Source organism: Prunus dulcis, chromosome 6, assembly GCF_902201215.1.
Source record: "Prunus dulcis chromosome 6, ALMONDv2, whole genome shotgun sequence".
Taxonomy (NCBI): domain Eukaryota; kingdom Viridiplantae; phylum Streptophyta; class Magnoliopsida; order Rosales; family Rosaceae; genus Prunus; species Prunus dulcis.
The window spans coordinates 20,492,794-20,514,359 of NC_047655.1; the positions used below are offsets into that span (position 1 = coordinate 20,492,794).

At 37.9% G+C, this 21,566-nt stretch overlaps 1 protein-coding gene across 2 annotated transcripts; it reads left to right on the forward strand.

Annotated features, from left to right (window-relative positions):
* Positions 1 to 15,683: 15,683 nt before the first annotated feature.
* Positions 15,684 to 21,231, forward strand: LOC117630836 (phosphoenolpyruvate carboxykinase (ATP)-like). Of its 2 annotated transcripts, XM_034363642.1 has the most exons (13): positions 15,684 to 15,824; positions 16,038 to 16,344; positions 16,978 to 17,162; positions 17,507 to 17,660; positions 17,954 to 18,038; positions 18,806 to 18,906; positions 19,139 to 19,437; positions 19,605 to 19,778; positions 19,883 to 19,948; positions 20,048 to 20,226; positions 20,387 to 20,556; positions 20,645 to 20,813; positions 20,903 to 21,231. In XM_034363642.1, the coding sequence occupies exons 2-13, from the start codon at positions 16,046 to 16,048 to the stop codon at positions 21,044 to 21,046; spliced, it is 2,025 nt and encodes a 674-aa protein (XP_034219533.1). In that variant the 5' UTR covers positions 15,684 to 15,824; positions 16,038 to 16,045; the 3' UTR covers positions 21,047 to 21,231. The 2 variants fall into 2 exon arrangements, with proteins under 2 accessions (XP_034219533.1, XP_034219532.1); XM_034363641.1 differs by having other exon boundaries at positions 15,691 to 16,344.
* Positions 21,232 to 21,566: the final 335 nt, after the last annotated feature.

Consider the following 21,566-nt stretch of genomic DNA (forward strand, 5'->3'; position numbering starts at 1 on the left):
CACAAGTACCAACGAAACCACCTCAGCCCCGCCGTCCTTCCCCGACCCGTCGCCGCCCTTGGGCCGCCCGGAGTTCGCCGGAATCTCTAGAAAACCAACCTGTTTTCACCCGAACTTCTCTCCTTTCGTTCTCCCTCAATTCTCAACCAAATCGTTCGAGTAAGGTATGGATTCTCACCTATTTTTCGTGCTCTAACTGATGGCTGGCTGGGTTTTGATCGATTTGAGATGTAGAACACTCGATTTTTGAATTGAAAATCGGCCGAACCGCTGTGATCGGCCATTTTCGGCCACTTTTTGGGGTATGTCCAAAAACAAAAGTGACTCCAAATGGGGTGTTTTACCTAGGATAGAAGTTTGGAGTCTCGGTTTTGAGTTTTTCCGGTGACCCGTTATCGCTTTGGACACCCAAACTGCCGGCGCGTGTGGCAGCACGTGGGTGAGGGTAGTGAAGTGACTCTGTGTAGTTTTGCGATCCTCGTGTTGTCACGAGCGCGTAGGATTTCACGGATCTCGATTTGGAGTCCGTTTGAGCCCCGAACGGATTTTCCATATTGCTCGATCCCTGGGTGCAGTGTCGTCGAGCCGTTGGATCGCACCCAAATTCAGATATGTCGTTCTACATGATTTCAGGATCGTGTAGGATTCGACGGATTGCGAATCGGAGTCCCGGATACTCCGAAATCGCGAACCCTGGGGCTAGGGTTTGGATTTCAAGCGATAACGCGATTTTGGCTAATCCGACTTTCCATTTCAGACCAAACTTGCAGGACATGGGTCTTTCTCTGTGAGGAACCTTTAGAGAATCCCAGATTGGCCATCAATGATCGTGGACCCCACGGGGTTCCGGATCGACCGGTCTGACAGTTTATCGCTTAGTACAGCTTCGGATCTTTTAAGCCATTCTAATTGTCTGAAAAGCTAAAGTGGGCATATGAGCGACTTTAAATTGAGTGCACGCATTTCTAGGAGTCGGGGGGTCAGGGTGTTTAATTTAATGTTTTATTTGAGCAGTTTTATTAATTGATTCTTGGTTAATCAGGCACCAGAGGCCAAACTGAGCCACAGGAGGGACCTTCAAAAGGTCCAGTTAGCTCGGACCAGCTGTGAGTGAACTTTTCTTTTCTAAACAATTTTTATAATTAAATTTCATATTTGATCTTGAATAAGTACTATTACGTGTTTTTCGAGCATGTTTTATACTGTTAAATACTTCGATTTATATATTGCTTAGTTATTGTTGCTCAAGTGATATAAAAGACAGAGTTTCAGAAGTTACCAGAGAAAATAGCAGTTTACTTTCAAATTTACTGAAAGGTAGCTAATTAGCAGGCTTTTCTACGATGTGATATTTTAAAACCACCTTGTACCCGATTTCGGTGATTACCCTCAGTGGGACCGATGTCTACGGACATCCAGTCTATTTACAGTTCTGTCAGTGCACTTGACATTGCCTCACGAGTTTCGAGGACGCTCGGACTATGAGTGCCAGGATTTGCAGCTCGGCAGACTTGGTGTCCCGAGATCTGCCAGGATTTGCGGCTCGGCTGACTTCGTGTCCCCGAGACCTGCCAGGATTGCGGATTAGGCTGACTACGGTCCCCTGAATCCTGCCAGAGCAGCTCGAGTCGACTTGGTGTCATCGAGACCTGCCAGCAGATCAGGCTGACTATAGTCCCCTGAATCCTGCCAGTTTGCGGCTCGGATAGACTGTGTGTCGCCGAGACCTGCCAGGGAATTTGACGGACTTTATAGGGGTACATATAGGTGGCACTTTTAAAGAAATTTCAGTGCTTTTATAAAATTATTGTTTTCAGTCATCTTATACCAGTTTTCTTGATATTCGTGCATGTACTATATCTGTATCGATACGTAGACATATCTATGTTATATATAAAGGCCTTGTTTTTTATTACCGTCGAATTATGGATTTACTTACCTATTTATTCGTTAATGGGGGTTACTATGTTATAAATTGTTTTTAAGGACATTATTTTTGTCCACTCACACTTTCAAACTTGTTTTTCGCCCACAGGCCGTAGAAGTGCGAAGGAATCCACCACGGGCCACTCCTAGCTTCTGCATCACCCACCAAACGTAGGATTTTGTTGTAAAGTTCTTGAAGTTTTGTAAATATTTAGTTTTTGCTCTGATATCTTGTTGGAACTGAGAACCAGAGTTGAGAAACGTTTATTTGAGTTATTCTGGCAGTTTGTGTGGAATTATTTGCTTGTTTAACAGGTAAAAAGTTTTGGGTTTGGACAAATTACAGGGGAGACTCTGCCGAATTTTCGGCAGGAGTCTAAGGAAAGTTTTAATTGTAATTGTAACGAGAAGGGTAAAAAGGTCATTTGTGCCCGACATTCACCAGGTGTCGGACACGCACAGGACTTGGCTCAAATTCCAAAGTGGAATTGGGATCGGGTCCTGTCAAAAATAACCCAACCAAAATAGCCCAACCAAAATGGTTCGCTAAAATTAACCAATATAGCCCAGAACTTGGTGAGGTCAGCCATTGGTTTGGTAGGTTGACTTGCCATCTTAGAAAGCCCATACAAATTAGAAAGTAAAGGGCAGCAAAGGCTCCAGCATTTGGCTAAAAGACAAAAGCCATGGAAGGAGCTTGGAAGACCACGTGGGCTGCTGGGAGGGAAGGAACAAGTTTTCTAGCAAAATATCCAAAGAACCAAAAGATATTAGTGTGCAAGGAGCCACCCTTCAAACCAGCATGTATACCAAGCTCTTTCCTTCATCAAATATGACCATGAAGGAGGAAAAGAAAGGAAGAAAAGGAGATATATGAAAATAGGAATTCTTCAACTAGGGCAGCTGCGGGAAAGGGACCTTGAGCTCCCAAAATTCCTGATTTTGTGCGAAAGAGCATAATAGATTTCACCAATATAGGATGACTGAAGGGATGAGGGGAGAAAGGAAGGGAAAAATTTGGCAAAATGGGATAGAAGCCATTAGGGTTTCTTGGAAAAAGATGGCTTCCAGCGGCTATAAATAGGGTCTCTTCTACCCAACAAGAATCATCCACATCCAGAGAGCAAGCTTCCTCTCTTACTTGCAAAACCCAGCAATTTCATACACTATTCACCCTTCTTACCCATTTCCCTATTTTGGTAGATTGCTCTAACATTTAACAAAGTCTCTGTCAAGCTACCGGAAAAAACACCCAAGCCACCCTTTCCTTTCTCTCCCTTCTTTCTTAGCCAAATCTTCTTGCAAACCTTTCCTTTCTTACCTTGACACCCTTTCTTCCTTCCAAGAACACATAATTTTCCCTTCAGTGCTAAACTCATGCCAATTTTGCTTCCATACTACGATCTCCTCATGCCAAGCTAAAATTCATCTATAAGCACTAAGCATCTATCTGTAAGCAGCCTTCATTTTTGTTGGTGAAGATAACCAAGGTGTTTCCTAAGGCTTTACTACCCTTTCGAAATATTTTGGGGTCTGATCTTTGAACTCAGACACAGGGGATATTTTCTTCAGTTTGCTCATTACGGCAGCTCAGCCCATCTATAGCTACCAAAAAAAAAAAGGCCCCTATAGTGAGCAGAGAAAATAAACTACCGACGGTGTCTAGCTCTAATGAAAAAGGATTTTGACTTGCAAATCAATGGTCTCAAGTTTGAATCGTCATGATACCTTGGTAGTGTGTGTGAAACCTGTAAGAACCCAAAACAAAATATCAAAAAAAGAAAGAAATATCTAGAAAGGTAAGGAAAATATCTTTTAGCAAAATGACTAAATTGCCCTCGCATATTTTAATGGGGGAAAATTTGACTTTTTGATCGAGAAATAATTTGGAAATTTCGCTTGCGCCATTGCGTAGAGCGCGGCGAAAGGAGTTCGTAGACACGGAGTAGACCCGAATCGGAGTTGTAACGAAAAAGTTATGGCCACAAGAGTCTCAGTGGCATAACCGTAAATATTTCGAAGTTGCATCTATATAAACCCAGAACCTGCGCGAAACGGGCCGCCGACTTCCAGAGGGTGCTGGCGCCACCTCCGAGCTCCAATAGCCACGGGACCGATGGCGTTGGAACCGCCATCGAGTCCCCCACCTTTTCCAACCGGTCTCAACCCCGGGGCCGCCATGAGCTGGCCGGAAAAATCGTGTTTTCCGACGGAGGTTTGTCCGAAGCTACCCGAACTTCCAGCTCAGATTTCTCCTCCGTTTCTCCACCAAATCGATCGAGTAAGGCACCAGGAGCCCGACACGATTTTAAAAGGAGACCTTTGAGGGATCGAAGTAGCTTGGACCATCAGTGAGTGGACCTTCTTTCATAAGTCAGATTTCATGAATGACTTGATGTGCTTTTATATGAATTGATGTGCTTTTATATAAAATAGATTTTATAAATGATTTTATCTACGTGAGTTTTATAAATGAGTTTATTTGAGTAAGTTTCTTCATTCAGTCTTTGAGTAAGTTTTAATACGATTTTGAATATGAGCAGTACAGTAATAATGCTATAAGTCGGTGCTGCTTATTTACCAGTTACAGAAACAGAGTTTGAGTTTTGAGTCAGTTAAGACCGCAGCACGACTTGAGTTTTACAGTTATTATTCAGATATTTCTTTTTAAAAGGACATTATTTTAAAACCACCTCGTACCCGTTTTTCTTTATGGTGATTACCCAGTGTCGGACCGATGTCTACGGACATCCAGTCTGATTATAGTTCAGTCAGTGCACTTGACTTGCCTCACGAGTTCCGGGGACGCTCGGACCGTGAGTGCCAGGATTTGCGGCTCGGCAGACTTGGTGTCCCGAGACCTGCCAGGATTGCGGCTCGGCTGACTCTGTGTCCCCGAGACCTGCCAGGATTGCGGATCAGGCTGACTACGGTCCCCTGCATCCTGCCAGAGCGACTCGAGCTGACTTGGTGTCACCGAGGAATCTGCCGGCGGGACAGGCTGATCATAGTCCCCTGATTTGGCCAGTTTGCGGCTCGGGTAGCCTGTGTGACGCCCGAGACTTGCCAGGGAATTGACGGAAATGACAGGGGGACGAACTGGTAGTATTTTCAAAAGGTTTTGAGTTTCTTTTACTTAATTATGATTTTCAGTTATTTTTAAATCAGCTTTTCTGATTTTTCAAGCATAGATGCCTTTATCTTTGCTCAGTTATGCAAAGCTTGAGTATAGAGTTTTTTATACGCATTTGATTTCAGTACTTTTATGAAAGCTTTGAATTCAGTGGTTTGTATGAAACGTTCAAGCTTGAATATGACTGATATACAATGCCTTGAATTGACTATACAAAGCCGTAGAAGTACGCGGGATCCACCACCGGGCCAATCATAGTCTCTGCGCCAAGGTAAAGTTTTGCAGAAAATCCTTGCAACCTTGAAAACCCTAGAAAATGCTCTGATATCATGTTGATCATAAGGAATTGAGGTTGGAATCTGTTTGTTGACTTAGTCTGGCTGTTGGTAGGGTTTCTGAGATTATTTGACAGGTGAAAATTTTGGGATTGGTCAAAATACAGGGGAGACTCTGCCGAATTTTCGGCAGAAGTCTAAGGGAATTTTAAGAGAAAAAGTTAAAGTAAGGAGGGTAAAAAGGTCATCTGTGCCCGACATTCGCCAAGTGTCGGACACGCACAGGACTTGGCTCGAGTTCCAAAGTGGAAATTGGGTCGGGTCCTGTCAAAACCCCATTGCCCCTTCTCCTTATAGTTTAGACAATCGTTTGTATTTTTTATTTTTTAAAAAAAAAAAGGGGAGAAAATAAATTAACTAATGCTAGAGCCCAACCAAAAACTAAGGCCAGAGAAAAGTCCATAAACAAGCTAGATCAAACAACCTAGTCACAAAAGAAGATCATAACCTGGGCCCAAATGTAAAATTTTAAACTAAACCCACGAAAGAACACAACAAAGATCATACCAGCCCAAGACCTGAGGAACGTCCAAGTTCTTGATGTTGCTTTATTTTATTTTATTTTTTAGACAACGAATAAAAGAAAGGGCTTCTTAGATCTAGGTCCAAAACGATTAGCTGTCATTGGATTTAGTTCACACGTTTTTAGTTTTATATGTAGGTCATTTAACATTAATTATTTTTTTGTGGTGTCGATTTTACCCTTAGAGGTAAATAAGGAAAATACATTGAAAATCTAAATTTAATGCATTATTTCCTTGTAATTGATTTAAGGGATGGGGATGGGGGTGTGTGAGGGGGTAGGGAGTAGGGGGTGTGGGGGAAGGGGAGAGTTTGACCCACTTTTTCACTGTGGTGTCACCATGTGCATAACCATATATGTTTATGTGAGCAGAGAAAATAAATTGCCGACAGTGTCTAGCTCTAATGGAAAAGAGTCTTGACTTGCAAATTAGTGGTCTTAAGTTTAAACTGTCATTATACCTTGGTAGTGTGTGTGAAACCCTCTTGCTCCTCCTCCTTATAGTTTAGACAATCGTTTGTATTTTTTGTTTTTTTTTAAAAAAAAGTGGAGAAAATAAATTAACTAATGCTAGAGCCCAACCAAAAACTAAGGCCAAAGAAAAGTCCATAAACAAGCTATACCAAACAACCTGGTCACAAAAGAAGATTATAACCTAGGCCCGAATGTAAAATTTTAAACTAAAACCCACGAAAGAACACAACAAAGATCAGACTAGCCCAAGACCTGAGGAATGTTCAAGTTCTTGATGTTGCTTTATTTTATTTTATTTTTTAGACAACGAATAAAAGGAAGGACTTCTTAGATCTAGGTCCAAAACGATTAGCTGTCATTGGATTTAGTTCACACGTTTTTCGTTTTAGATGTAGGTCATTTAACATTAATTACTTTTTTGTGGTGTCGATTTTACCCTTAGAGGTAAATAAGGAAAATACATTGAAAATCTAAATTTAATGCATTATTTCCTTGTAATTGATTTTTAGAGTTTAAATTTTGAATTCTTTCCTTCATAATATTCCTAATATATGGATAAAATATAATTTAATCAACGAAAAGTAAAGACCCACATAATATACCAATTGATCAGACAAACACCCATATGAAATTATGTACATGACATCAAGGTAAATAGTGTTATTATTAGCAACAACAAAACTTAGTGATAAATCGTGTTACCTATGAGTTAGGAAAATAAATTAGAAGACTGCCTATAAGTCAGATATAAAAATAGACAAATAAAATTGTATGTTACCTACAAAAAATGGCTAATTATTATAATATAAATAACTATTTCTTGATTCAAGTCATAAGGGGCAACATTGGAACTAAAAGTGATTTTAAAAATTTTTTAAAAAAAAAAGATTAGGTAAGAAAATATTAAAAAGGAATGTAATCCTATGTGGCATAAAAGTCAAAAGACTTTGATCAAAGTTACTAAATTCAATTCCTTAATGAAAATTTGGATCTATATCAACTTTTCTATAATAAAAAATTAGCTGTGGCCGGCCTGAGTTTTTGACACATTATAGGAGAGTGGTTTGCATGTCTGTGTCACTATACGTTATAAGCAATCAAAGATGTAATAAAAGAAGTTTGTGGCTAAATGCATGTCGAAAAGGGCAGAGGATCCCTCTCACATCATATGTGATGTGAGATTACGCAATAATTGGATTGGATAGCTTCTCAACAGAAGGAGTTTTGCAAATTTGTAGTGGTCATCTCCCATCCCAGCCAAATCTTGCAATCAAAGCAAGGAAATTTCCATTTCAACACAAACAAAAAATCTCAAATTACTGTGTGCGGGCATGTTTTCATTGTTTTTAAAAGCGCTAAAATCGGTTTTAGCTGACCATAGTTATTTTTTATAGGGTTTGACACAAATAGTTATCGTTGAACAATGGACCCAACTTTTTATGAGAAAGAACGTGCCTTTTTTTTTTTTTTTGGGACGAAAGAACATGCTTCCTCATGTTGCATTTTCAAGTGTTGAATTTAACAAAAAAAATTATGTACTTCTAATAAAAGCAATTGTTATTATAGCAAAAGTGCTAATTCGCACTTCTAGCATTTATCCTAGCAAAACTATTTACTAGTTCAAACTTTGGAGACGTAAAACAAAATAAATAAAAATTGTAAAGACACTTAAGATATGGATACCAAATAATTATAGATGTATAATTCATATTGCAACATCACACGCCATGACACTTGAACAACCTGAAAATGAGATTGAGAATGCACGAGCACAATAAGGTCCACTTATCAAGAAGCTTCGTACCAAAACCACAAACCACATACTCCAATGCCTTCTCAAACTCAAAGGGATTTAAAGACATGTAAATCACTTTCAATTGCAGAAAGTCCAAGAATTAACATTAAAATTCACTTACAACACACGATTTGCAGGTAATTGGATGTATTCATAATTCACTTAAAAATTCTATTTCTGATATAAAATAATTGGAGGTACTTTTTTTCGTTGTCCAAAAACCAAAAAGAAAGGAAAGAAAAAACTTCAAATTTTTTTCTTCTGAAGGGCAAAAGTTTAGGAGAAAATTGATTATTCTCACCACCATATCCACAACCTCTAATTGGAAGGACTTACGTGTGGTACTCAATTGTCAATTGCCATATGTATGAATTTATGTAGAAAATTACATATTGTCCACTAGTGAAGACTGCTAACAGCGATACTCAAACACTGATAGAACTACAAACAATACAGAATCCTTACCAACTGGATCTTAGCGGAAAAAACTTTAATTTGTTAACAACCACAAGTAGACAAAACACAAGACGAAAAATGTCCATTCCCACCAGAAAAAGAAAAAAAAAAAGTGATTAATATTGTAAAGTATGGGGCCACAGAATGAGAAAGTTCAGTGAACAAGAGTCATTCTCCTCCAAGCTTGGAACTTGCCCACAATCTTTCTGTTTTATTTATTTTTTCAAGAAATAGTAGCCACCTCCCCCCAAACCAGACAAAAGCAGGCCATGCCATTGCCACTCATACATCCAAATTTCCATTCATCTCATTTGACCCATCAATGTCACAATTATAAATTAAAAATGGCGCTGTCACAATTATATAGTCCCTCCCCTGGTTCCTCCTACAAAAGCCATTTACCTGTACCAACCGAACCTTTTGAATTCTCGACACAGTCATTGAAAGTTTCACGCGTGATGTTTAGTTTATGGGTTTTCATGGTGCTTCATGTGAATGGGTTCACGAACATAGTTGAAGTCTAGGCCATTAAAATTCATTCAAGAGCTTGTGCACAAATGCAAGGAATTGGAGCGTAGAAATCTCGTCACATGAGCTTCATTCATTCGTCAATTGCTACAGATTTTCATGTGACGATTGCTACGGCTACTCTTCATATGACAATATTGAAGGTAGTGGCAGAGTTGGAAATTTATCATATAGGGGGATAAATAAGTTTATAAAAATGAACATAGATGAGTATTCATCGGCCTTTTAAGAGGCATTTCATCAAACACCTTTCCTTGAAAGAAAAACTAAAAATTACTAAAGTCAAATTTCATTTTCACTAAAGATTAACCGAAAAAAAAAAAAAAGTTGTTTTAAAGGTCCATGTTATTCCCGTTAAAAGATGAAATGCGATTGATTGTAGAGAGTCAGTATTTACCTTTACAGTCAGTTTTATTCTCAACAAATATTATAATATAGATTCCTTTGTAATCTATTATGCTATTTCAAATGTGAATTCGACCATGAACATCAACTTTACGTATTGGCATAAAATGGAGTGAATTAAGGGTAAGATTCATAGGTTCATTTTTCAACAAAAGGATGTAAATTTCCTCCCTTCTAGATTACAAGAAACCCTAAGCCCAACTGCACCTAAAATTTCGAACCCAAAAGCATATATCCTCAAAATCTGTCAAATTATCGGAAATTTTTTATTCCCTATGGGTATGATTAATTTTAGGATATTGGGGGACAAGAGATCTAGAAATCGTTGGGTCTACGCTTGACCAACCATGTACTTGTGCTCTTGTGCTTGGAGCACTCCGCCGAGTCTTGGCCTCAAAAAGAGGTGCGGTAAGTTATATCTGGGTTTGAAAACTTCACGTTCGTCACCGGTGTCCGCTAGCTCATAACAATTTTACAAATTCAATAAAAACGGACACCAACTTTTTCTTGTACCAGATAAACATCGAACCCATTTATATATTAATGGATTCTGAGATGGCGCCATGTCCGCATGTTTTTCTTTTTTGAGTAAAATGGACGAGGAAGGTGGGTTTCTTCTTTTCTTATGTTTGAGTCAGTCTAATACAATAATTCATGTATGGAGAAAAACTAGCTGGGCGAATTGAACTCGTCTAGAGATTAGTGGTTCATATCCGGGAAGAAAAACGTCTCATCGGATTCTTTTGCGAGATAGGTCAGCTATCTTGTACTTATATTTTTGGATCATATTGGTTAATCACATGATTTAGACAGAACAAAATTTGAACGCATGATGTGCATCATCTTTTTATCATGACTAACTTTTTATTTTTATCAAGCGACTTAATTATATCATGTAACAAAAGAAACAAACACATAATTATATGCAACTGGTTTTAGGGAAGTATTACTGCTCATGATAGCTAAATGTCAATAATTTATGACACCATATCATCACAAATTTCTTTTGAAGAATAACCTGTCAAATGCCACTGCTTTCTGCTTATTCCCAAAGTCGTAACAAATTTCTTTCCATTGTTAAAAGGAATGGACTCAATTCGAAAGATAGAATATCAATGGTCGAAGCAGGTTGATGCTGATCTTCTGCTAGTTCTTCTCAATCCCAACCCCTCCCTTTATTAATGGTTCCCTTGGGACTTGATTACTACTGGCACCCGGGGTACAACTAGCACAGTTTAATGGTATATCACAGTGAAGTCATGGTGGAATAAATAAATAAATGGCCTGCATGCATGGACCACACAACTAAGCAATAAAAATTAAAAATTAAATTTTTTTTAAAAAGAAAAAAAGAAATGGGATTGTCGGTCGATCTTGGTGGGTGGGGTGGGACTGTGGGGACGTTTAAACGTCGGATAATTTTGAGTAGAGAACATATGATGAGGTGATGTGGTGCTTCGTTTGGTGCGGGTACTTTTTTAAACAAATCGAACGATAAGCTGCTGACAAGGACGTTTCCTGTTTTTTCTTTTCTGAAGACGGACGTTCCTTACTTGATAGGGACGTAATGATGTGTAATAATACTATTAATTAATAGTATATGTTAAATAAAAGCCCTTTGTTATAAGTTGTTTCGCATATAAATCCCGACATCTGATTAAAAATCCTTTTCATCTTAAAGACATATTTACTTATTAAGGATGGGAGAAGTCATGAATCGGCAAGTTAGAAATATGAGAAATAATAATGGGAATTAGGTCAACTATTTTCTTAATTAATTTAATTTATAATTTTCAGATATTAGATTACGGATTTTAATGTTTAAACCACATATCGCTTATGTGTTAGTAAACACATGTAAAGCCAAAAATTGGGATAATTTCAATACTTATTGGTAAACACATGAAAAACAAAAATTATAATAATTTTAGCATCCATTCATGATAAGTAAACACGTCATTATTTTATATTTATCTTTAAGTTTTAAATTTAGCCATATTATTTTATGTGGCAAATGCATTGCATAATTTAGTAAGAAAAGCAAAATACATGCATCTTGTATACAGTGGCAATCCACAAAGTTGAAAGCTAGCATATGAATATATGACACTTACGAATAATAAAGAGGGAATATCTAATTATATATGAAATCCAGAAAAAATCTTGTCATGTTGTGTCAAAATCAACTGTTTCTCTATGGTTCTTGTCTATCTATGTACCATGCATGACGCTGAGTTGGAAAATTAGATGTGGAAAATGCTGCAGAGTGCAAGAAATCCAGCTCATATGGTTTCACAAGTTCAATCAGAAAATTATGCAACTTTTATATGGAATGGAACGTGATGATGTGACAGCAACGTCTCATATTTAACCAAATTATTATTTTGGTTGCAATTTGTAACCAGTATAGTGTCTATTGTCATCCTCCAATTTCTTTTTTAAACCTCTTTGTTTTTATTAAATTATCAAAGCATAAAGAGCCCCAATGGATTGTTTTTTAATCGAGCTCGTGTAGCCATGTTGAAAAGAAAATTAAATTAGAAGATATTTCAAATTTTAATTTTTTTATTCATTAAGAACTTGCATATGGCCCGGCACATCTTTCATTCGAAGTTGAAGTTTTCTAATCAAAATTTGAAGAATTGAAAAAAATCTAAGGATCTGTTTGGTATTCAATTTGATTTCAATTTTTTAAACTTAAAAATAGAATTTGAGTCCAAAATAAAAAAAAATCTATTTGCTAGCCATATTTTTAATAACTCAAACTCAAGAACAACTAAAAAACACCCCAATTATTAAAAACAAAAAATATATGTTTTTCAGTTTTTTTCTTACAACCCACAAGTTCTCAAATGTTTAAGATTTGAAAACAGTTTTCAAGTTACATACCAAACAAGTTTTTGGATCTTAAAAATAGATTTAAGAACTCCTTGTTTTTAAGAAAAATAAAGGTTTTTGAGTTCTCTATTTAAATATAATACCAAACGCCCATTAATTGTTTCATAACAATTTTTTTTTTTCCAAATTCAACCAAACCAAACCCGCAAAGGACCCATTAGTGTAGTGGTTTGGAGTATTTACTCCCTCAGGCAAGGTCATGGGTTCGAGTCCTAGCATCTGTGTAATGTGTGTGAGTTTAGTATGCTATCGCCCCTCTCAATAGGAAATGTCCTAAATAAATAAATAAAAAATCAAACCAAACCAAATCAAACCCAAATGATTTTTCTTAGAGCATCCATAATAGGCTCCTTAAGTGACTCCTTATAATTAAATGCTACGATATTTAATTATAATTTTAAATATTTATTTAATGATGTCTTTAATTTTATCTTTAATTTTTAATTTTTAATTTTTATTATTATTATTCTTTTTTATTTGCATTTTATTTAATGATAATCAACATTCAACGGATAGCATGGCCAATCAATCTATAAACGAAGAGTTATAAACTCAATTAACCAACAAAAAAAAGCAACGATCTCGCAACTTCACAACGAAAGAAGACAATCTCCTTATATCAGCTTGGATGCGGTACAAGGAAATTAGAAAAAAAAGTGGAACATATTGGAAGAGAATTTGGGAATACTTCCATGAATACAAAAGATTTGTGAGTGATCCGACTGCCAATTCTTTAATGCACCGTTGGTCAACAATTCAACTTGATGTGAATAAGTTTTGTGGATGGTATGCTCAAATTGAACAAAGACCCTGGTATGCTCAAATTGAACAAAGACAAGGGGTCTCAATGAACAAGATAAGGTAACATTATATGTGACATTTTATAATTCAATTACTTTTTTATTTATTTATACTTTTGCAAATCTTACAAGCCAAGGAAATGTATGAGAAAATAGTTGGTCAATCATTCACATTTCTGCATTGTTGGCATGAATTAAAGCACCATCCTAAAATGGTTGGTAGATTATTCCAAGAGAAAGCCAAACAGTTCGAAGAGAAAGTTAAAAAGTGCTGCAACAACTTCTCCATCCACTCCAATATTAGTAGAAGAAGACAATTTGACTTCAACCTTTGTCGATTTGGAGAGGCCTTTAAGTAGAAAGGCTGAAAAGGAACGACTGAAAAAGAAAAAGGGCAAAGACCAAATTTATGACAATATGACTACGCATACTTCAGTGCTCTTAAAAAAAATACATAGAAGAAAAAAAAAAAAAAATGGAGCGCAAGAGAATGGAATTTCAAGAACGGATTATTATTTAAGAGCAAGAAAAGATTATCTTTGAGCAAGCTAAAATTCAACAAAGAGGCAAATGATCCACTATTGTAGTGGTTTGAAGTATTTACTCCTTCAGACAAGGTCCTGTGTTCGAGTTCTAGCATCTGTGTAGTATGTGTGAGTTTAGTATGCTATCGTCTCTCTCAATAAGAAAAGTCCTAAAAAAAAAAGAAAAAAGAAAAAAACAAATCGACAGAGAGATGAGCAAGAGGAAGAAAGGATAATGTCACAAGATACAACTGGGATACCTCTAATGCTATAAAATTATTATAAGGGACGCCAAATGGAAATCCTTGCTAAACAAATGGGGGGTTAAATTTAAATTATTTTTGTAGTTTATTATTTGGTAATATTCAGTATTTAAATATCAGCATTTTATTGCAAATTAAGAATTAAATTTAAAAAGAAGGTAAGCATTTATGACAAAAAGAAGTAAAGCATTTATGACTCTCTAAATTAGGAAGTATGGTTGGAATTGAAATTTTTCAGAGAACTCCTAAAATATATTTGTGTGTGTGTATTTTTAACTAAATTTTAGCTGAAAAATAGAGAGTATAATTGTAAATGCTCTTAGAGCATCCACAATGGGCTCCTTAAAACACCTCATTCGACAAATTTTAGGGAGGAATTGTAAAAATGTAACTCTAACCATTCTCCCTATCCACCTCCTAAAATAGGGAGTCCTCTAGGAGCTCTTAAATCTGATGAGAGAGAAAGAACTCCTAATAGCTCCCTATAATTTAATACTGTTTTATTTAATGAGTATTTCAAACCTTTATTTAATGCTAATTATTTTTATTTTATTTTTTAATAGAGATTGACCAATCAAAAAAGAGTTATAGCATTTATGACTCTCTAAATTATGGAGTATTGTTGGAATTGAAGTTTTTTAGAGAACTCCTAAAATAGATTTATTTTATTTTTAACTAAATTTTAGCTAAAAAATAGAGAGCATCATTGTGAATGCTTTTACATCTTACCAGTCAACAAATTACTAATATGAATTTTGGATAAAATTAAAGACCAGCACTAATTTAATTACCAAACTTTACCGGTGTCTCTTAACTACACTGCTTCTCGCGAACACCAACGAGAATAGAGCTGCTGCCCATCATCCAATGGGTGAGAGTCTGAGACGCAATGGACGGCTGATATCCAATCAAGTAATGGGCCCCACATCTGCAATCGCTGTGCTTGCGGCAACCCGACGCGGAGAAGCTTTTTTTTTTCTTTCCCGCTATCAATGCACAAATCTATAGAATCTGCTACATACTTGTGCTGGCTGGATAGAGTACAGTAAAGAGGTAAAAACTCGGCACGTAAGAATCTCGGAGTTTCGCGAGAAACTGACGGTAAATGCGGACTTGAAATCCAACTTCAATTTGATTTACTATTTTTAGGGGGAAGGCGCAGCACAAATACAACGTACGCAAACAATATGCAGTTGGGAAATGGAATTGGGGATAATATTTCCAACCCCCCGAATTTCCCTTGTACACGTGTGGAAGGGATACGTCGTTTGCTGTTTGCGTGTCGTTGGGTACGCATTGGGAGATATGTTCCCCTGCATGCATCTCCACTGAGATCATCTGTTCTCAACCACTCAGATCAAGATTACTCGAAAAGTGGCAACCGTGTAAAACGTCGGACTAGATGAGCGAGAACAGGTAGGATGGTGAGCGGAGCAGAGGATTGGTAATTATTATCCTCGTTGTGCATCTCGTTCAATTGGTTTTTGGACTTTTTCACTTGAGTGAACCAAGAGGGATAGGGTTTAACCATGGTTAATTTTTGACCGGAGTTTTGTGAAACCCTGGTTAACAAGGGGGCCACTCAACCCTTTATAAAGGACACCCCTCCCATCTCATTTCCCTCACCACTTATTCCCCTTTGTGTTAACGACATTACACTCATATTCATGCTCTCTCTCACTCCATTATTTTCTTCCATCCCCGTTTCCCATTAGCCTCAATTTAATTTCCTTCCTTCATTTCTTCTCCAGCTCTCAATCTCTGGTGCACCCTCTTTCTATCTTATCTTTTGTTTCAATCATAGCCTAAGGAAGAAAAAAAATTAAAACCGATCGCTTTTCTATACTTACCGCTATGATAACTTGAGTGTAAAACATGTGACGCGATAAGAGAGACGGACATAAAAATGACATAAAACCTAATCATAATTATTTTCTTTACTATGTGCTATGTTTATGTTTGTTTTTTTGTTTGTAGAGGAGAAAATGGCGTCGAACGGGAACGGAGAGTTCACCTTTGCGAATGGAAACGGGACTGCAGCGGTGGCAAATGGCAACGGAACGGCGAGAAACGGGCTGGCGAAGATCCAGACGCAGAAGAAGGGCAATGGGATGTGTCACGACGACAGCACGCCACCTGTGAAGGCGCAGACGATCGACGAGCTCCACTCGCTGCAGAAGAAGAAGTCGGCGCCCACCACCCCGATCAAGGGCACTCAAGGTGGTGCTTTTGCCATCACGCTTTCTGAAGTGGAGCGACAGAAGCAGCAGCTCCAGTCCATCAGGTATACACGTGGCACGCAGCCCACGTAACTCTTTCGATATACTAGTTAATTAATACTTAAAACAGATTAAAGCGCGAGAAAAAAATAAAAAAATAGCAAAAACCCACCCAAGAAAAAAAAAAAAAATAAAAACAGCTTGGAACGGCGGATTTGTGATACAAGGGGCCAGGGTGGACGACAGGCCGAACCCACCGTTGTAACAGTAGATCCTACCGCTGATGAGGGTCCCCCATAAATGTTGCGCTTTGTCCAATCTGTGGATGCCACGTGGATGATGCGGTATCGTGTGAGCCCTTTTTAGGAGAAAATATTTTTCATCATTATTCTAACTTAGGATGTATGCTTACCAATTTTTTTAGTACTTGACACGTGTTAGGTAAGCCAGGTTTTGAATTAAAGTGGTGAGAATTTTGTTGGGGCTAAATATTGGTTTTTTATTTTAATTTTAATTATAGGACTCAAATATCTCTACAAGGTGGGCCAGGCCTATAATTTCCTGCTTGGTTTTATATTGATAAAACACCAAATTTTCTCGGAAATAACTTTCTAGGAAAATGGATGTGACTTGACAACTTCACAGTTTGGTTTTCTGATTTGGTGGGTTTTGCTCGGTGTCTTGTTTTTATCTGGCAGTGCATCTTTGGCTTCGCTGACGAGAGAGACTGGGCCGAAGGTGGTGAGAGGTGACCCGGCTAAGCAGTCTGAGACGCCCAAGGTTTCGTCGCACGTGTCGCACCATCACCATTTCACTCCCACCATCAGCGTCAGTGACAGTGCCTTGAAGTTCACGCACGTCCTCTACAACCTCTCTCCAGCTGGTGAGCTTTACCAAATTTTCATTTTTTCGCATCTTGATCCATTTTTATTTCGCCACTAAAAATAATTTCTGCAAATTTGGATCTGGTCATATCTTGGACAATTAAGGAAGGCTGTTGCTATTTGTCATCTTACCATAAAATTAATATCCTGCTCTTCGCCCATACTCATTATAAAACTCATATGCAGCTTGTGTTTGAAAGAAATTCCATATCGCATTGTTTCATACCCCTTTTTCTTTATCTCTCGTGACTGATGCGAAAAATAGATAAAAATGTGTATGAAATATGAGATATGTAAGTTTTTCTTTTTTCTTTTATTGATGTGTGGGTTGTATCTGGTGCAGAGTTATATGAGCAGGCCATAAAGTATGAGAAGGGGTCGTTCATTACGTCAACAGGCGCATTAGCAACTCTTTCTGGAGCCAAGACTGGTCGGTCTCCAAGAGATAAGCGCGTTGTCAAAGATGACACCACTGAGGATGAGCTTTGGTGGGGAAGGTAATAATAATAATAATAATAATTAGTACCCATTTTCACTTTTTGACTACTGTGTATAATGTAATTAATAACAGTACTACCGAAAAAAAGGCATTGACTTGCAAATCATTGTCTCAGGTTTGAACTCCATTGCACCGTAGTAGCATGTGTGAAAATCTCCTTTCCTATAATTTAGATTATTACTTGTACTTAAAAAATAATAATTTAATACCATATACTTACTTTTATTTTATTTTATCTGAAATAAATAAATTACTGGCAGTTGAGAAATATTTGGTATTTTTCACCTGTAGGGGCTCACCCAACATTGAAATGGATGAGCACACCTTCATGGTCAACAGAGAAAGAGCTGTGGATTACTTGAATTCTTTGGACAAGGTCATTTTTCCTTCCTTCATTTTTATGCCTCACATAAAAGCTTGCTTTCTTTTCCAAAAATGGATTTTAGGCCAAGTTTGAATATTTACATCTTTAAAAAAATTGGTGTTGAAAAATGCTTAGAATATATTGCTTTTAGGAGATAGTGATGTTAGTGATATGGGTGATGGTATCTTTATTGTCTTGTTTCTCCAACTTGGCCTAAAACCCTATTGGGAGGAGCAACTTTGTTGTTTTCTGCATAATTTGCCCAAATTCTGCCCCACACGTTTTAGCGGTGCTCTGTATTTATCTTGCTCGTGTTGTGTTCAACCTTACCAGTTTAGCAGCCAAGAGCCTACAACTCTGGGGAAGGATAGATACAACAAGACCATAATTAATATTTGGTCAGACTTATATTGATAACTATTAATTGGTTCTGTAACTTTGAACATACTCCAAACTGTTATGATTTTTGTTAACATGTAAATTAAAAGAGCTTAGTGCCAACGGGTATGCTCAGTGGTAAGAGCATTTGTTTGCACATCAACGGTCCAATGGCACCTCCCCCTTCCAAACTATGACAAAAAAATAAAATAAAATAAAAGAGCCTAGTAAACTAAGAAGTAGCAGAATTGATGTCTTGCTAAACTAGATGTATTTGCTGAAAGTTTGTCACTATGTTGCATATACACACACACACACACACACACACACACATATATATATATATATAATGTTAAATTTCATTTCTGGGACAGAATTGGTATTGAACTTTTGATTTACAGGTCTTTGTGAACGATCAATTCTTGAACTGGGATCCAGAAAACAGAATCAAAGTGAGGATCGTCTCTGCCAGGGCTTATCACTCACTGTTCATGCACAACATGTAAGTAAAACATAAGAATTTATGAACGATGGTTGAATTCATTGCTTTTTCAGCAGTGTATGTTTCTGTATGCCTTCCATGGGGTAAGGCCGCCAGATAAGTCCTCTTAACGTTGACATAATCTTTTTTCTGAGTATTGTCATCCCTAAGTGTAGAAATCAGTCCAGGAAAATAGGAGGTGCAAACATGTGTATTAGCTTAGTGTACAATTGGATAACTGGGTGGGTTGCAGGTGCATCCGACCCACTCCTGAAGAGCTGGAGAATTTCGGTACTCCGGACTTCACTATATACAATGCTGGCCAGTTCCCGTGTAATCGTTACACACACTACATGACATCCTCCACTAGCATAGATCTTAATCTTGCTAGGAGGGAAATGGTCATCCTCGGCACCATGTACGCCGGGGAAATGAAGAAAGGTCTTTTCAGTGTTATGCATTATCTCATGCCTAAGCGACAAATCCTCTCCCTACATTCTGGCTGCAATATGGGGAAAGATGGAGATGTTGCTCTCTTCTTTGGATTGTCAGGTATAGTATCATCGGATCGTGGTAATGGTGTCGCTCTAGCAGCCATATGATATGTGCTCTCTTGCTCTCTCTCCCTCCCCATCCTTGGTGTCTTGTTTGAAATGTGCTAAAGATCAGCCATGACATTTCAATAATGAATGCTAATTTTCTTTTGTTTTAATAATTAGGTACTGGAAAGACGACTCTATCTACAGATCACAACAGGTACTTGATCGGAGATGATGAACACTGTTGGACTGAGAATGGTGTGTCAAATATTGAAGGCGGTTGCTATGCCAAGTGCATAGACCTCTCAAGAGAGAAAGAGCCTGACATTTGGAATGCCATCAAGTTTGGTGCTGGTAATATATCATTTCAATTTCTTTTATATTATGGAAGAAGTAAAAGTGCTCTGTTTTATCTTGTGAATTCAACTTGAAATGATTGAATTTATCTTCACTGGCAGTGTTGGAAAATATCGTGTTTGATGAGCATACACGAGAGGTGGACTACAGTGATAAATCTGTTACAGGTAAATATCACTTGTTTAGTGATCTATTATACTTATACATGCTTCTGTTTCTGTGATACAGCTTACAAATTTGTTGAGCTATTTTTCTTCTGGTTGCAGAGAATACTCGTGCCGCCTACCCCATCGAGTACATTCCCAACGCAAAGATACCATGCGTCGGTCCACATCCAAAGAATGTCATCCTTTTGGCATGTGATGCATTTGGTGTGCTCCCACCTGTGAGCAAGTTAAACCTGGCACAGACCATGTACCACTTCATCAGTGGCTACACTGCCCTTGTAAGTTCAGCTATTCCAGTTTATCTTGTGAATTATAAGTTGGGGGCATAATGAGGCTCTCTGCAGAAGAGCAAAGGTGCTCTATGTGGTCTCAAGAGAAAATCAATATATTGGGCTTCTTAACACATTTTTCACTGAACCAATTATTGAAAATTCTTAGGTTGCTGGAACCGAAGATGGTATAAAGGAGCCGACGGCAACATTCTCAGCTTGTTTTGGTGCAGCATTTATAATGTTACATCCTACCAAGTATGCAGCAATGCTGGCTGATAAGATGCTGAAGCATGGTGCAACAGGATGGTTGGTCAACACTGGGTGGTCAGGTGGAAGGTATGCACCTTTGATAATATCATCATGACATTAGAATCATTTTGGCAATAGAATCTGGACCAAATAAATATATATTTCTCTTCTGCAGCTATGGATCAGGAAAGCGCATTAAGCTACCCTACACCCGGAAAATCATTGATGCCATCCACGATGGCAGCCTCTTAAACGCGAAGTACAAGAAGACTGAAGTGTTTGGACTTGAGATCCCCACCGAGGTTGAGGGAGTGCCTTCGGAAATACTGGATCCAGTGAACACCGTAAGTTGGCTTTCTCTTGCAACCATTCCTTTGTTTAGTCTTGGTCTGCCCTTGTAGATGATATCCAACTTTTTTGTTTGGAGTTGCAGTGGTCAGACAAGAATGCACACAATGAAACACTGCTGAAGCTGGCTGGCCTCTTCAAGAGGAACTTTGAGACCTTCACAAACTACAAGATTGGAAAGGACAACAAGCTGACTGAAGAGATACTTGCGGCTGGTCCAAATTTCTGAAACCTTGGCAGAACAAGAAAAACTGGAAACTAGTTCTAGGGAAGTTGGAGGGTCAATGCAATGAAATAAGAATTGGATAGATTTGAGTTGCAGTCATTGTTCTTAGATTTGCAAAATGGTTCTTGTACTTTTAAGTCCTATTCTAATATAATCAAGGAGGTGGATGCTCCATTTATTCCCTCTCATCTTGGCGTGTTTCCAGATTTGAAGTTCATTTGAACATAAATCCAATGCAAAACAAAGAAAATAGAAAGGCATTTTCAAGCCACCAACTACGGCACACTCCTTCGGTGGAGCAAACCTTTCCTTGACTTGAAGAGTTAACGTCTCTTCAACCTCATTTTAGCCGAGTCGTTCTATGGTGAGGGTGCCGAGGGTGCCATATATGAATTATAGATGTGCATCTTCATATTAGGGTGAGTGTCGTGTGGGCTTTAAAAGTCAACCTTGGGTCGAAAGCTCTCTCCTTCTTCTGTTGTCACTATCTTTAAAGGCCCATATTTCCCAGACCCATGAGCAA